Source organism: Crotalus tigris, unplaced genomic scaffold, assembly GCF_016545835.1.
Source record: "Crotalus tigris isolate CLP2741 ecotype Arizona unplaced genomic scaffold, ASM1654583v1 scf7180000018106.563195, whole genome shotgun sequence".
Classification (NCBI taxonomy): domain Eukaryota; kingdom Metazoa; phylum Chordata; class Lepidosauria; order Squamata; family Viperidae; genus Crotalus; species Crotalus tigris.
The window spans coordinates 306556-323100 of record NW_024096827.1 but is presented as its reverse complement, the minus strand read 5'-3'; the positions used below and the strand labels follow the sequence as shown (position 1 = coordinate 323100).

Genomic DNA, 16545 nt, shown 5'->3' with positions numbered 1-16545 from the left:
TTCTGCAAACCTTTCTTTTCAGTTAATTGGGAGTTTTCTGACTGGCCAGTATAGCAATATGGGTAAAATACTCAGTTCCTCATTATTATAATCACTATACTCTACTTCAAAAATTCCAAGATTTCTATTGCCAACTATATTGTTTTTAATAGTTTGCCTTTTTTTCTCTTTAAAATAATATACAGTTTTTGTCTTTCACAGTTGAGTTTCATTGTCTGTGGGAAAGTCTGATTTATGATGCTGAAATAAAATCAGATGTAAGTTGCATTTTATCAGGTTTCTAAATGGTTGTCTATGTTTGAAACAATGTAATTTATAATTTATCAGATTGACAAAGTCAGTATGGCTAGGTCTATGGAGATTCTCAACCTCAACCTCAAGTATCCCAAAGATACTTGTATCAAAAGGTAACTGGACTTTTTTTTCCCTTTAAAAACATTTTGATTTCCCTCGAAGAAATTTATTCAGTTCTAACTCCAATTAATACAAATTGGGTCAAACTGGCTATGTCAGATTTTCTTCATTTAAAAAGATGCCTTTTTTGCAGAGATTTTACAGGATTAGAATTACATTATTAATTACAGGAATTTCCTCCATCCATGATTGATAACAAGTATTTTTTTAATAACTTTACTTAAATTACTTCACTATGTTTCCAAGTTCCTGGAAGAACTTGGTGCCTTCTGATCTCTGCAAAATAAAAATGGTATTACAGGAATATTAAAAATAAAGTGGAATTAAAAATAAAATGGATTGGATACCTGAAAATAAGACTTCATGCATCCTGCAAAGTGGAGTCTAGTTTACAAATATATATATATTACAATACTTAAGTGTCAAAAGCTATTTCCCTTTTATAGGCTAGTCATATCATTTGAAGGAAGACAGTTTGAAAAACTTCCTTTTAATTAGGATATGTAACATCTGAGTGAAAGCGTGAAAAGATTAAATGTCAACGCTGCAATGGATTGAACTAAAGCCATTTTCACTTCGTTTTCAGTTGCCACATATTTAGAAAGGAAGTAGGGGGGAAGTGTAGTTTTAGGTTAGCCATAACAATTCTCAAGTATGGGAACCAAGATCATTACTGATAACATTTTGGTGGGCTGGAAATCTGGGAGGAGTGCCCACGTTTAGTAACAATTGATGAATGTGATTTATGACATCTAACTGGGGTGGGAATTGCAACTTGCAACTTTGCAGTCAGGGGAAGGGGAATTTACTCTTGGATTGACCTTTGTACGTGCCATTATTTTGTAGCCAAATAAAAATGTTATTTGAGGAAGAATTCCTTGCCTTGAAGCTCTTTTAATTGGTCTCATCTATCGGAACCATGACATTAACCCAAGACTCCATACTCTTTTAATACCATGGAGTCCTGAGCTCCGGTTGCCTACCCAAAGTCATGGGAGGACGACAAAGACTCAGGGAAGATTCCATGATGGAGAAAAAGGAAGAGCCTGCTGCTGGCCTCAAAACTACAGCAGTCACATCAGTGGATGGAGTGCAGGCCATCACCCCAATGGAGAGTGTGACTTTGGTGGCTCCAGCAGCAGGCGCGAGACCAAAGGAACAGGAGATCCAGTTGGAGCCCTTATTGCTATCTGAGGGAGTCCTATCTATTGGAGACGCTTGGTGTTCAGAAACAACCCAACCGAAAAAGAGTTCAGTAAAGGCCGCTGAAGCTGAATTCCCGCTAACTGCTTTTCACGAATCACACTCTCCTGACCGAAGAGGCGCCAAACAACTAGCAGCTTGGGATGAGTCGGGTGAGTGGAAATATCTGACTGCAATTTGGAGCCAATCCGTCGAGCACTTAAGACAGAAGTTTGAAGGACTGGAGGTGGGAGGAAAGGAGCAGGTCACCTGTCAGTTACTTTCCAGTGAACAGGATGACAGATGACCCAAAGACCATCCCCAATCCAGGTGAAGCCCAAGTCCCATAGCTGGGGCCCAAGCCACCTCCTAGTGACCAAAGCCACCAGCTTTAACTTCGAGCCCTGTGTGGACGCAAAGCCCAGACTGGTGTCAGTGTCACGATAGCCCCGACCAGTGTCAGCAGCCTGTCAGCCCTGATTGCCGTAGATGTTATACCAGCCCTGACCGTCAGCAATGGTTGGTACCATTGCTATGTGAGCCCTGACCAGTACCCACACCAAGTCAACCCTGAACGCTATCGGCATCGAGCAAGTCCCAATCACTGCAATACTCGGATAGCCCTGATCGATATCCATGTTGGGCTAGTCCGGATTGATATTGGCATCATGCTAATCCCAACCATTATCATTACAGACTCAGTCCTGATTGGTACCCCCGGTGACTTAAGTCCTGAGCATCAACGACCCATGGAAGCCCCTCCTTTCAATCCCACATTTGATGGTGATCCCAAGAAGATAACTTTCTTCTTGAATCAAGTGCACTCCCACATGAACCAGAATGCCAATGCCTATCCAGAATCTGCCAACATGGTCGATGTGGTGGTGGCAAACTTAGAGGGGGAGGCAGCGGAGTAGTTGAACGGTTTGTACAACGAGCAATCACCTGAGCTATGGAGCTTCAACCTGTTTATCCAAGGACTAAGGGCCAGATTTGAAGATGGTTCCCTAGCCCTGCAAGCTGAAAAAGACATTCATGAGGTGAAACAGGTCAGTCAGCAAAGGAATACATGCGTGAATTCCGGAGAGTGGCTAGCAGAATTGTGCAGTGGCCTGAGCAATCACTAGTTCAGGGCTTTTCAACCTTTTCACCGACTGCACCACTTTTAGGATATGGCAATATTCGGGTACCACCTAGAAAGGTGTCAAAAACTTGATGACCAAAAAAAAACAAAAATAACTGTTCAAAGTTGCAATTGCACTGAAATGACTTATGACCATGTTTCACACTTATGACCATTGCAGCATGCCCAGAGTCATGTGATTTATATTTGGATGCTTGGCAATTGATTCATATTTATGATGGTCACAGTGTCCCAGGGTCATGTGATCCCCTTTTGCAACCTTTTGACAAGCAAAGTCAATGGCAGGGCTGCTGGTGGCCAAGTGCTAAGGCGGGACTTCCTTCCCTGCCTCCTCTTTCTCATGCCCACCTCCTTCTAAAGGAAGAATTTGAACACACATATCCCCATATTTTCTCTCTTCTATATATTCATCAAACAAGGAAAAGCCTCCAGAGACAGAAAAGACAAGCTGCTGAGTGAACTAGCTTTAAAAGGTACATTTCCCTTTAAGAATTAGCTACTAGCAAGAAAGGAAAGTTAAGGAGCGCAGCCAGCACTTAAGGAAGAAAAAAAAAGTAGTAAGTATTGGCTGCCAGCTAAGGCAGCCTCCCCAAATGGCTCCATTCATAAGTAAAGGAATGCTACAGGCAAAATCCATTCAGGAGAAAAATACTTCAAAATCCCTTGCAACAAAACTTACAGCTAACAATAGCAGAGCAATAGAAGCTAACACGTGACATCAGCCATCAGCCAAATACAAATTCCAAACACTCCTTAAGAACACAAAGCCCTCATTGCACAAATCCCAGAACTTCAAAGTCACAAAAGCACATAAGAATCCTTCCACTCTCAATCTCCCTCCCTCCGTGTCTCACCTCCAGCTGATGTTACCTTTCTTCATTCCTCATGGAGGGCAACCCCTCCCCTGTTGCATTTCTTGTCTGTTTGTTGCTGCCAGCACAGGTGGCTGCCACAGAAGTTGTGGATTGGCTCATGGCCAGCCTGCTTGATCTCTGCCCCCCCTCCTCCTTCCCCTTCGGTGCAGCTAGAGCTGACTCCACCTCCTCCCAAGGCTGCTTCTTTTTTTCTCTCTCCCTTTCCCGCCCAAACTGCCTCCTTTTATAGCCTCTTCTGTCTCCGCCCCCCTCCTCCTTTCTCATGGGGGAGGGTGAGCCAAAAGAGAGCCTGGGGCCTTTGCCTCGCTCCAGCTACTCTGTAGCTCCAGAGGACTCTCATAGTAAGTCCTTGCCTGCACTGGCTCTTTCCCTCCTCCACTACACTTGGCTAGGCAGGGCTGTGTACCACCTGCCCCTTGTTAATGTACCACAAGTGGTACGCGTACCACCGGTTGAAAAGCCCTGCACTAATTCATTTCAAGTCCAGATAGGACCAGATCTGTTCGAGGCATGCGTCTTCAGAGAGATCCCTGATCAACTCCACGAATGGTATCGGCCATGAATTTAGACATCAAGTTAAACCACTACAGGAAGCCAACGGCCCCTGGACCTAGACTAAAACCAGATCCAGCGAGGCGTCGGCTCTCCCGATGAATCCCACCAGCCGTGACCACAGGAGCTCCAAAAGCGTTGGCTGGACTTCTGCTCAGATGTTTTGGCCATGTCAGTAAAACCAAAATAGAGCTTGCAATCCTCCAGAGAAAAATCGAGTTGGATTAACCAAGAGCAAGCCATTCAAGTCACCTCCCCTACTTAAGAGAAAGCCGAGGCCTGTCTGAAGCCAGTCTTTCACCCACTCTGTATAAAAGCGATGATGAAGGAGAAAACTACCCAATAGTGAGTCAGCCTGTTCCACCTTTTTCCCTCTATGCCAAGCTCATGGTCCCTAAGAATGGAGCACAGATGGACTTACCTGTACTGATAGAATCTGGGTGTTCACAATGCCTAATCAACCTCCCTACCGTTCTCAAGTTAGGCATCAGAGCTAAAAAAGCTTTCCTCCCCCATGAGGTGGGTGGGTCCTTATGGGCAGAGTCCTAGTCACCCACCTAACAGAACCAGTACGACTAGAGGTGGGGAGCATTGGGAATTTATCCATTATTTATTTATTTGTGGCGGTCCCAAAAATGACCGAGGTAGTGATTTTAGGATTAGTCTGGTTGGACAAGTGGAAACCTTTAATATTGTGGGAGAATGGAATGAGAACTCTGAGGTTAGCCAAAAGGCCATCACCCCCCAACCCCTCTAATGACACCAGCAGGATCCCAGATCAGCCTTCTGAAACCCTAAATGTGGCACCAAATCCCCTACCCTCTCATTCCCAGCAAATACCGAGACTTGGCTGAAGTGTTCAGTGAGACTGAATATGATATCCTACCCCCCATAGAATCACTGACTGTGTCATTGAGGTCCTACCAGAAGATAAATTGCCAAAGCCAAAGGTGTATGCAGTGACCCCCCCTCGAAGTGAAGGCATTGAGGGAATACATTAATAAGAATTTAGCAAGAGGTTTTATTGAACCCGCAAAATCCAAAGTGGCTGCCCCCATACTTTTTAAGGAAAAAAAAGATGAATTGTTGAGGCTCTGTGTGGATTTTAAAAGGTTAAACGCTGTTAGTGTGGAGAATATGTACCCTCTCCCCTTAATGAAAAACATGTTAGCCCACCTGGCAAAGGGACAAATTTTTACCAAGTTAGACCTAAGATAGGTGTATTATTATACAAGAAAGGGAGATGAATGGAAAACTGCTTTCAACAGCCCCCAGGGTAGTTTTCAGTTTAAAGTCATGCCTTTTGGATTACAAGGAGCTCCTGCTGTGTTCATGCAGCTGATCAACCAAGTACTGCATGATCATTTATATAAAGGAGTTTTGGTTTATATTGATGACAACTTAATCTATACAGAGACTATAGGAGAACATACAATTTTAGTATGAGAAGTACTCAAAAAACTACTGAATGCTAAACTCTACACAAAACTCTCGAAGTGCGAGTTCCATCAGACATGTTTGAATTATCTGGGTTACAGAATCTCCAGTGAAGGCATTGAAATGGATCCTACTAAAGTAAAAGCCATAATTGAATGGCAGCCCCTACGAACTCAGAAACAGTTCCAAAGTTTTTTGGGATTTGCTAATTTCTACTGCCAATTATCCCCTCATTTGCTGAGTTTGCTTAACCTCTTACAGAAGTATTAAAAACTGGCAAGGATGGGTAAGCTGCGACCAGGTAAACTCCTACACTGGTTGATAAAATGCCAAGCTGCTTTTGAGAATTTAAAAAGACTATTTGCTGCAGAACCAGTCCTCAAACACCCTCATCCTAAGGAGAAATTTGTAATTCAAGCTGATGCCGGTGATGTGGCTGTGGGGGCAGTTCTTTTACGAAAGAACCATAAAGGAGAATTACAACCTTGTGCTTACACTTTGGAAAAAAAAAAACCTCACTGACACGGAGCGAAGATGGGCCGTTTGGGAGAAGGAAGCCTTTGTAATTAGATGGGCCTTATTGACTTGGCTTCACTTCCTAGAGGGGAGCAAGGTGCCTTTTGAAGTACAGAGTGATCACAAAAACTTAGAGGCACTGAAAACTCCCCGTAAATTGTCCCCCAGAAAAGTACACTGGGCGCAAGATTTTAATCGCTTTAACTTTATTTTGAAATATATACCGGGAGGAAAGAATTTTTTAGCTGATGCCCTCTCTAGACTGCCTCAGTATAAAAGCCAATGTAAACAGATCATAGATTCTAATTATGTTATTGCTTCAATTCATTTCTCAAATAACTCCTAGGAAACAATGACACATGAAGTCACCTAACCCAGACAATCCATTAACAAAGAAATTAAAGCCAGAACTGGAAAATGACAAATGGCTCAAAGAAAACCAAACCATCCTGACCCATAAGGATGGATTAGCTTGGAAAAGGGGGAAATTGTATTTGTCTGAATCGTTCAGACTCCAAGAGCTCCAGCATAGCAACAACATTAAATAAGCTGGTTATTTTGGATATTTAAAGACACTACGTTTAATTTGGAGGCAATTTTGGTGGCCAAGCTTAAAGAAAGATGTGGAGAACTATGTAAAAAGTTGTGCAGTCTGTGCTACCACAAAAAGAATCCCAGGAAAGCCCTCTGGACTCTTACAGCCTGTAGCAGATCCTTCTCAGCCATGGAAAGAGATTGCTATGGACTTTATTGTTGAATTGCCAGAAAGTAGAGGAAATACAGTAATATGGATTGTGTGGTTGTTAGTTGCGAAGTCGTGTCTGACCCATCGCGACCCCATGGACATTCCGCCAGGCCTTCCTATCCTCTACCATCTTCTAGAGTCCATTTAAGCTCACACCTACTGCTTCAGTGACCCCATCCAACCACCTCATTCTCTGTCGTCCACTTCTTCTATTGCCCTCAATCTTTCCCAGCATTAGGCTCTTCTCCAGTGAGTCCTTCCTTCTCATTAGATGGCCAAAGTACTTGAGTTTCAACTTCAGGATCTGGCCTTCTAAAGAGCAGTCAGGGTTGATCTCCTCTAGGACTGACCGGTTTGATCGCCTTGCAGTCCAGGGGACTCGTCTTCTCCACCACCATAGTTCAAAGGCCTCAATTCTTTTGCACTTAGTCTTTCTTATGGTCCAGCTTTCACAGCCATACATTGCAACTGAGCAAATTATGGCCTTGACTATACATTCTTGGCAGGGTGATGTCTCTGCTTTTTAGTATGCTGTCTAGATTTGCCATAGTTTTCCTCCCCAGGAACAAGCGTCTTTTAATTTCTTGGTTGCAGTCCCCATCTGTGGTGATCTTGGAGCCCAGGAAGATAAAAAGTGAAAAATACAATAGAAAAAGGAAAAATAAACAACAAAATATAGTATCAACAGCTACAATTTTGTCAAAGGCTTTTTCAGCATTTGATGATAAAATTAAAAATTGATTTTTGTTTTTATTCAAGTCTACTAAATCTACAATTAACCTAATGTCTAATAATTTTATTATGACATTATAATAAAAGTATTAGATATTAGGTTAGTTGTAGATTTTTTGTTATGCCTTAATATCATTGAATTGACTTGCTCTTCACATTGATGGAAACATTTAATGTTCATTTTTATTCTAATATGTTATTTTCTACTTTGCTCTTTAATTAGCTATTAAATTATGTGACCACAACATTACTATTCTCTGACCGAGGTGTTGATAACAACTTGATATCATGGAACAGAGTTATTCTATTACATGGTAATTATTGTCTTTCTAATTAAAATGTATGCAGCTAGAATACTTTAATGTAATACTTAACTTACAGCATTTTGTATGACTGTATTCTTCAGTGATTAAATAATTTGTAGAATAATCCTGTAAGAAAATCAGTATTATTTCTCCCTTACTGTACTACAATGGAAGCTGAAAGATGGAGCAAAATATAGTCCCAGTTACTGCCTTGCACTGTGTTTTCATATATTGGACTACTTTGTGTGATTTGTCACTATTGTGAGACTGCCATAATTCAGTAGCAAATACTGTCAGCTGATGTGGTCAGAAACATGCTGAATTAAGTTATTTAATAGTATGCTATATTTTGATTGTAGGTCCTCCTGGTACTGGTAAAACATCTCTTTGTAGAGCAATGGCTCAGAAGTTGACTATTAGACTTTCACATAGGTAATTTTAAGTAATGTTTTCTATATTCAAAATTAAAATAGCATTTAATTCACAAGCTAGCATTTCAACCTTAATTTGCAAAGGTTGAATATTATTGTATGTATGCTGTTCTTCTTTTAATCTGAACCTTTTTCATTTGGACATCATTCCATTCCTATTGTACAACTTCCACTTCCACAACAATGTAAGATCTAAATGAAAACAAAAGTATTTGTGTATTTCAGAGCAATATAAATGAAACATCATAACCCGTAATAACTCTGAAATTGTTCATTCCTTTATTTTTAAATAATTATTATTTAAAGTTATTTTAAGTAATTATTATTTAAAGTTATTTTTAAATAATAATAATTATTATTTAAAGTTAATTTCCTTATTTAATAATATTTATTTATTGACCCTGTTTCAGCTTCATTTGTTTTAGTTAATTCTCACAGTAAAGTAAGTCTAAGACTTGGGAAAAGTCTCATTTGGTCTAATGCTTTATAAAGACATGACAGAAATAATATTCTTTGTTTTAAGGGTTAATTTTAATTGAACTTTTAGGTACTGCTATGGACAGTTGATAGAGATAAATAGCCATAGCCTCTTCTCTAAATGGTTCTCAGAGGTATGTATTTATATATTTTTTTCAGATGTTTAACTTCCATTTGTGATTTCTGGGATATGTTGAGTTGGTAGGAATTTATACTCCCTTTTTGGTGTAAAAATAAACTCTCATATCTCAGTGTAATGAACCTGTATAATGAATGGACAAGCCACTATTTATTACAGAATCTGCCACGTACTGGAAAAGTAGGCAGGTTGACTCAGCCCAAAAGACTATTTAACACTGATGAATCAAACAGGGTTTCCATACTTTTGTTCTCCAGAAGGATATGCCTAATAATGAAGGGAAGGGGCAGGGAATAAATCATACTTTTCCTTTGCGCTAAAGAGAACAAAAGCTTAGTTGTTTTAGAATCCTTATATCTAGAGGAGAGGGGGAAGAAGAGAGCAAAACCAAAAAAGCAACTTCTAGAAATAAAGAAAGAGATTGGGAAGAAAAGCTGATAAGAGAAAGAAAATAGGTTTGAGGGAGATTCTGAAGAGAGAGCTCTCCAAGTGAAATAGATGAAGAATGTTGTGTGATAAATCTTGATGGTAGAGTAGGGTAAAGCTGAAATGGACTTTGAATGTAAATTACCCTTAGGTAAATTAGGTACTCCTGAGCTTTCAGGAAGAGAACTTTGGGGGGGGGGAATGGAGGCAGATGGCTGAGAAACATCTCTGGAAAGGAGAGAGACTAGAGGAGCATGGAAGAATTACTGCTAAATCTCTGAGCAAAATTCAAAGTGATATATCCTAGAAAGATAGTAAGAAGTTTTATTGCAGAAATTTATTTGTCTCCAACGTATAGGCTTACCATAAGATTTTAAGTTTTATTTTATGGGACCTGTTCCTGCTTAATTATTTCTTGTAACTTTTGTAATTAAATGTTATTGTTCTTAAACAAAGCAAATAATTCTTATCTTTTTTCAACACTTTAACCTTTGATCCTCAGGACCCACCCATTGAATGTGTGAAATTTATTATAATTTGTGGTATATCAAGTCCTAAATGTTTTGTGCCATTGTATGGTTTTAAATCTTAGATCTTATCCACACATCTCAAAGTGATGCCACAGAGTTTTTCCATACCACTTTATTATTATTGTTAAATATATTTGCATGTCATTGCGATGAAAAGCACCTCTTGGCAAGCACATAAAAGTATTATATAAAACAACCGCCATATAAAAATGAAAAAATATTACACAGCAGAAATAAAGGATAAAAGGGGACAAAATTAACAAACCAAAACAAATTGTTATCCTCAATAATATAATAATCAACATTCATAGTAGTGTGCCAGATCAATTCAGACCTATTATCACAATTTAGAGGTTAAAGTAGGAAAGTATTATAAAACCTTTCTCATAGCAAGAAGTGGAGCTAATAATCTCAGGAGAAGAAAGCAAACTTGAGACCTCCCATCTTTCTTTCACACTATGGGTAGCCAGCCCCTCTGTAACAGTATTGGGGAAGCATATTTTCCATTGTACCCCTTTAACAAACAAAATGAATTATTGATATTGCACACTTAAAATTTCCTCAGATTTAGAAGAAAGCAATTATAATCATTGTAGAAATAGAGTTTGAAAGAACAAGTTTAATAATAGTAGAAGTGAATGGCTTATTATTTAGAACAGGCATCTAATTTCCTTTGCTTGTCATCATATTAGCCCAGTAATATTTAATATATTTGCATAATATAAATGGCCTGTACCACTGCATAAACCAAATACAACATGTTACTCCACTATGAGTTTGGCATGCAGCATTCTAGATCAGGTCCATGGTAACTCAGAGAAAGCAAGATCAAATCCCTCATAATGATCATTTGGAGGAACTGCCAATTTGTCCATGGAGTCAAGGATCTTGCATCTGTCAAGTGTAGTGTCCCTAAAAAATCACCAGAAATTCTCTGACACCTGCAGCCATACCGCTACCCTGTTCAAGCTGTATAGGTGGTACCACCCTCAAAACAAAAGAAAGCACATTTCCAAGAGGGAGAGCACATTCAAGTATATCTGGGTATTGGTAATGCATCTAGTTGGTCCTTTCATTCATGATTAGATCGTGGATGAGGAGAATCTTATTATAGACTAATATTATATTAAAAAACAAACAGAGACCAAAAGCAGTGAAGCTCTGAAGATGATCTTCAGGGTTGAGCACAAGAGGCTAGAATGCAACATTGGTACTAAATACTAAGCCAGTCTTCCCTAAGAGCTTTACTTCCCTGTCTCCTATCATATTGTCCCATTCTTGTCACTACTATGATGTCCAAAGCCTTCCCCTGTAATGTTTTTCCTCTATAATTATGTTGTAGCCATATCCAGAAGCACTCTTTTCATATATAATTCCTAATCTTACTATTCCTGGTGAGTGCTCATAAATATGCTCAGTCTCCTTAATTTACAAATTATTATATCAGTGAGAATTACTTTTTAACATATTTGATTTAGTACATGCATATATAAATTTCTTATGAACAAGATAACAGTCCTTAGTCACATATTAACAAAAAAAGGGAGAGAATCCTGCCAAAACTACTCTAATTAAATTTTACTGAGAACTAAGTAGAAACTGAAATCAGTAAATATAAACTTGAACAATATGTGGGATTTAATCTGTATAATTTGTTCCCTATAAAATAGGCCTTCTATACTTGCAGTTTAACTGTGTTTAATGTTAACCCATTTAAAATGAGAAAATGTTACAATTAGTACACATTATGGGAAATTTATTGAAACCATTACCCTTGATAGTTTATGAACATGTCATAATAACAAAACACACACAGAGTGAGACTAATGTTGATGGTGTGTGTGTATGTATGTATATGTATGTACAGTGTGTGTGTGTGTGTGTGTGTGTGTGTGTATGTGTGTGTGTGTGTGTATGTAGGTCTTTGGTTATTCGGGTTTTCTCCCATGTAAAATTGAAAGTGTCTTGGCGACGTTTCGATGAAGTCTAATTCTTCATCTTCAGGCTGGTGCTTTCGGCTTCGTGCTTCTAGGAGCAATGTGTGATTGTAGCTGTTTCCTCCTTTTAACTGCCAGTGGGGGTATGAACTGATTGGATGAGAGCTTGGCTGTGTTCTGATTGGATGGAGGTGTGTTCTGATTGGTTAGAAGCTTGGCTGTGCTCTGATTGGCTGGGGGGTTGGTGTGCTCTGATTGGCTGGGGGGTTGGCTGTGCTCTGATTGGCTGGGGGGGTGTTCTGTTTGGATGGGGGCTTTGTTGTGCTCAGGTTAGTCTGAGTTGCAGAGGGATTTAAAATGGTGAGCTGCATTGCTATTTTTTGGCCTCGCGTTCGTGGTCGTGCCTCATCTTCATGGTGGGTGTCAGTTTGCTTCATGTATGGATTGGAGGGGTTTAAAGTGGCTAATGATGCAGCTGTGGTCTGGCTTCTGGTTTGTGGTCGTGCCTCATCATCGGTGTGGCTTTGGGTTTGCTTTTTGTGTGGATGTGTGGTGGTGACACCCTGTGTGGTTTTTGTGAGTGTGGGTCTGGTGTCATTTTTTGTGTTAGGGAGTCGTTTGTCAATAAGGGCGGGTTTCCAAATGGCTGGTAGGCGGGAGGTATCATCTTGTTTGTTCATGCTCTGTGGGCATTTTTCTATCTCGATGGCTTCTCTGATTATTCTGTTATTAAAATGTTCAGTTTTGGCGATAGTTCTGGTCTTTTTAAAGTCACTTTCATGTCCTGTGATTTTAAGGTGTTGGACCAGGGAAGAAGTTGGTTCCTCTTTTTTGACTGAGTTCTTATGTTCTTCAGTGTGTGCACTTATTCTTCTGTTGGTTTGTCCGTTGTATGTGGTGGGACAAGTGGTGCATGGGATTTTGTATACTCCTTGATTTTCTAATTCAATTTTGTCTTTGGGGTTTCTTAGGATGGTGGATATTTTTCTGTTTGGGCAGAATGCTGTCTTAATGTTGTGTTTGTGGAGGATCTTACTGATTCTGTCTGTGGTGCCTTTTATGTAAGGGAGGAGGGCTTTGCCATTTTCTTGTTCTCTGTCTTGGGTTTTAGTGGGGCTTTCTTTTTGGATTAGTTTGGTAATCTTATTTCGTTGGAATTCATTGGATGTAACTACATTAGTGAGAGTGTGTAGTTCGGTTTTTAGGTGTTGTTCATCAGCTAAGCGTTTTGTTCTAGAGATGAGTGTCTTGGCTACGGAGTTGATCTGTGCTGGGTGGTGGTGTGAGAGAGTATGCAGATAGCGGTTTGTGTATGTTTTCTTCTGGTAGATGGTGTGTCCTAGGGAACCATTGGATTTCTTGTAGATTAAGACATCTAAGGAAGGGAAGTTGGTTATTAACTTCTGTTTCCATGGTGAACTGTATTTTGGGGTGTAGGCTGTTGAGGTGTATGAGGAAGTTGTCCAGTTTTTCTTTCCCATGTGGCCAGATTATGAAGGTGTCGTCTACGTATCTGAGCCAGAGTTTGTGTTTGTGTTCAGATTTTTCTAGAGTTTGGGTTTCAAAGTGTTCCATATAGAGGTTTGCAATGACAAGTGAGAGGGGTGATCCCATGGGTGCTCCTTCTATTTGTTTGTATTTTTGTCCGTTATAGATGAAGTATGTGTTGGATAGGCAATGATTGGTCAGATCTAGGATGTGTTTTGGGGGGTTATATTTGTTTTGGATAGCTGTCAAGGCTTCTTTGATTGGATAGCTGTCAAGGCTTCTTTGATTGGGTGAACAAGGATATGACATCGAAGCTCACGAGTAGGTCGCTGGGCTGTAAGTTTTGTGTCTTTATGATCTCTAAGAAATGGAATGAATTTTTTACGTGTGAGGTGATGGATTCTGCATAGGGGCTGTAGTCGTTTGGCGAGAAATTTGGATAGGTTTTGTAGAGGTGAGCCTATGGAGCTGACTATGGGTCTAAGTGGGGTTCCTTCCTTGTGTATCTTGGGGAGACCATAGAGCTTAGGGCATCTGGATGATTTCTCTCTGGGAATGATTCTTTGCTGGATCTCTTCGCTAATGGGGGAGGCTTTTATTTTGGATCTGGTGGTTTTTTCCAGGTAGGTGGTGGGATCTGTGTTTAGGGGTTTGTATGTAGAGTCTTGGAGTAGGTTGGTTAATTTGGTTTGGTAGTCAGATATGTTCATAACCACCGTGGCATTGCCCTTGTCTGCTGGTAAGGATTATTATGCTGGTGTCTTCTTTCAGGTTACGTAGTGCTGTCTGTTCCTCTTTGGGTAAGTTGCTTTTGGGTGGCTTGCTGGTGCAGAGGATGTTGGTGATTTCGAGTCTGATTCTGTTAGCGTCGTCAGGATTGATTTTGGTCACGCTGGTTTCAACTCCACATATAATGGTTTCAGTGGGGATGTGTTTGGGAGCAACTGCAAAGTTGAATCCTTTGGAAAGGACATTGGTTTCGGCTTTGGTGATGATCCTATCTGAGGTGTTATGCACTGTTTGTTTCATGTGTGGCTGTGAGGGAGGAGGGGTTTGTTTCTGGTGTTCTTGTAGTCTTTGGAGTTTATTGGTGTGTGTGTCTGTCTTGAGGGTGGTCTGTGTTTCAGCTCTCCAGACGGCGAGTTGTTTGGATTTGTCCCAAAGTGCGGGGTGGATCTTGTTGCTGAGTTTGAGGTGAAGTGTGAGGAGATCTTTGTTAATTCGGTCTAGGAGGAATCTTTTTGTGTGAAGTTCATTTCTGATTAGGGCCAATTCTGTTCTTTTCAGGATGCGTTTGGTAGCTGCAGAGTTGGAGTGGAATTTCAGTTGGAAACATGTGGGGATTAAATTTTGATCTCGGCTTCTTTGTGTATCTATGGTCTCCCCAAGATACACAAAGAAGGAACCCCACTTAGACCCATAGTCAGCTCCATAGGCTCACCTCTACAAAACCTATCCAAATTTCTCGCCAAACGACTACAGCCCTATGCAGAATCCATCACTTCACACGTAAAAAATTCATTCCATTTCTTAGAGATCATAAAGAAACAAAACGTACAGCCCAGCGACCTACTCGTGAACTTCGATGTCATATCCCTGTTCACCCAAGTGCCAATCAAAGAAGCCTTGACAGCTATCCAAAACAAATATAACCCCCCAAAACACATCCTAGATCTGACCAACCATTGCCTATCCAACACATACTTCATCTATAACGGACAAAAATGCAAACAAATAGAAGGAGCACCCATGGGATCACCCCTCTCACCTGTCATTGCAAACTCTACATGGAACACTTTGAAACCCAAGCTCTAGAAAAATCTGAACACAAACCCAAACTCTGGCTCAGATACGTAGACGACACCTTCATAATCTGGCCACACGAGAAAGAAAAACTGGACAACTTCCTCATACACCTCAACAGCCTACACCCCAAAATACAGTTCACCATGGAAACAGAAGTTAATAACCAACTTCCCTTCCTTAGATGTCTTAATCTACAAGAAATCCAATGGCTCCCTAAGACACACTATCTACCAGAAGAAAACACACACAAACCGCTATCTGCATGCTCTCTCACACCACCACCCAGCACAGATCAACTCCGTAGCCAAGACACTCATCTCTAGAACAAAACGCTTAGCTGATGAACAACACCTAAAAACCGAACTACACACTCTCACTAATGTACTTACATCCAATGGATTCCAACGAAATAAGATTACCAAACTAATCCAAAAAGAAACCCCCACTAAAACCCAAGACAGAGAACAAGAAAACGGCAAAGCCCTCCTCCCTTACATAAAAGGCACCACAGACAGAATCAGTAAGATCCTCCACAAACACAACATTAAGACAGCATTCTGCCCAAACAGAAAAATATCCACCATCCTAAGAAACCCCAAAGATAAAATTGAATTAGAAAATCAAGGAGTATACGAAATCCCATGCACCACTTGTCCCACCACATACAACGGACAAACCAACAGAAGAATAAGTGCACACATTGAAGAACATAAGAACTCAGTCAAAGAAGAGGAACCAACTTCTTCCCTGGTCCAACACCTTAAAATCACAGGACATGAAATTGACTTTAAAAAGACCAGAACTATCGCCAAAACTGAACATTTTAAAAACAGAATAATTAGAGAAGCCATCGAGATAGAAAAACGCCCACACAGCATGAACAAACGAGATGATACCTCCCGCCTACCAGCCATTTGGAAACCCGCCCTTATTGACAAACGACTCCCTAACACAAAAAATGACACCAGACCCACACTCACAAAAACCACACAGGATGTCACCACCACACATCCACGCAAAAAGCAAACCCAAAGCCACACCGATGATGAGGCATGATCACAAACCAGAAGCCAGACCACAGCTGCATCATTAGCCACTTTAAACCCCTCCAATCCATACATGAAGCAAACTGACACCCACCATGAAGATGAGGCACGACCACGAACGCGAGGCCAAAAAATAGCAATGCAGCTCACCATTTTAAATCCCTCTGCAACTCAGACTAACCTGAGCACAACAAAGCCCCCACCCAAACAGAACACTCTCCCAGCCAATCAGAGCACAGCCAACCCCCCCAGCCAATCAGCACAGCCAACCCCCCAGCCAATCAGAGCACAGCCAAGCTCCTAACCAATCAGTTCATACCCCCACTGGCATTTAAAAGGAGGAAACAGCTACAATCACACATT

General features: G+C 40.6%; 1 protein-coding gene across 2 annotated transcripts in view; it reads left to right on the top strand.

Annotated features, from left to right (window-relative positions):
- Positions 1 to 16545, top strand: part of TRIP13 (thyroid hormone receptor interactor 13) — a 39834-nt gene that overhangs the window by 12356 nt on the left and 10933 nt on the right. For both annotated transcript variants that reach the window (XM_039348018.1, XM_039348019.1), the window contains exons 6-9: positions 202 to 257; positions 7821 to 7911; positions 8262 to 8334; positions 8881 to 8944. In XM_039348018.1, the coding sequence (XP_039203952.1) occupies positions 202 to 257; positions 7821 to 7911; positions 8262 to 8334; positions 8881 to 8944 (284 nt within the window). The remainder of the gene's footprint in view (positions 1 to 201; positions 258 to 7820; positions 7912 to 8261; positions 8335 to 8880; positions 8945 to 16545) is intronic.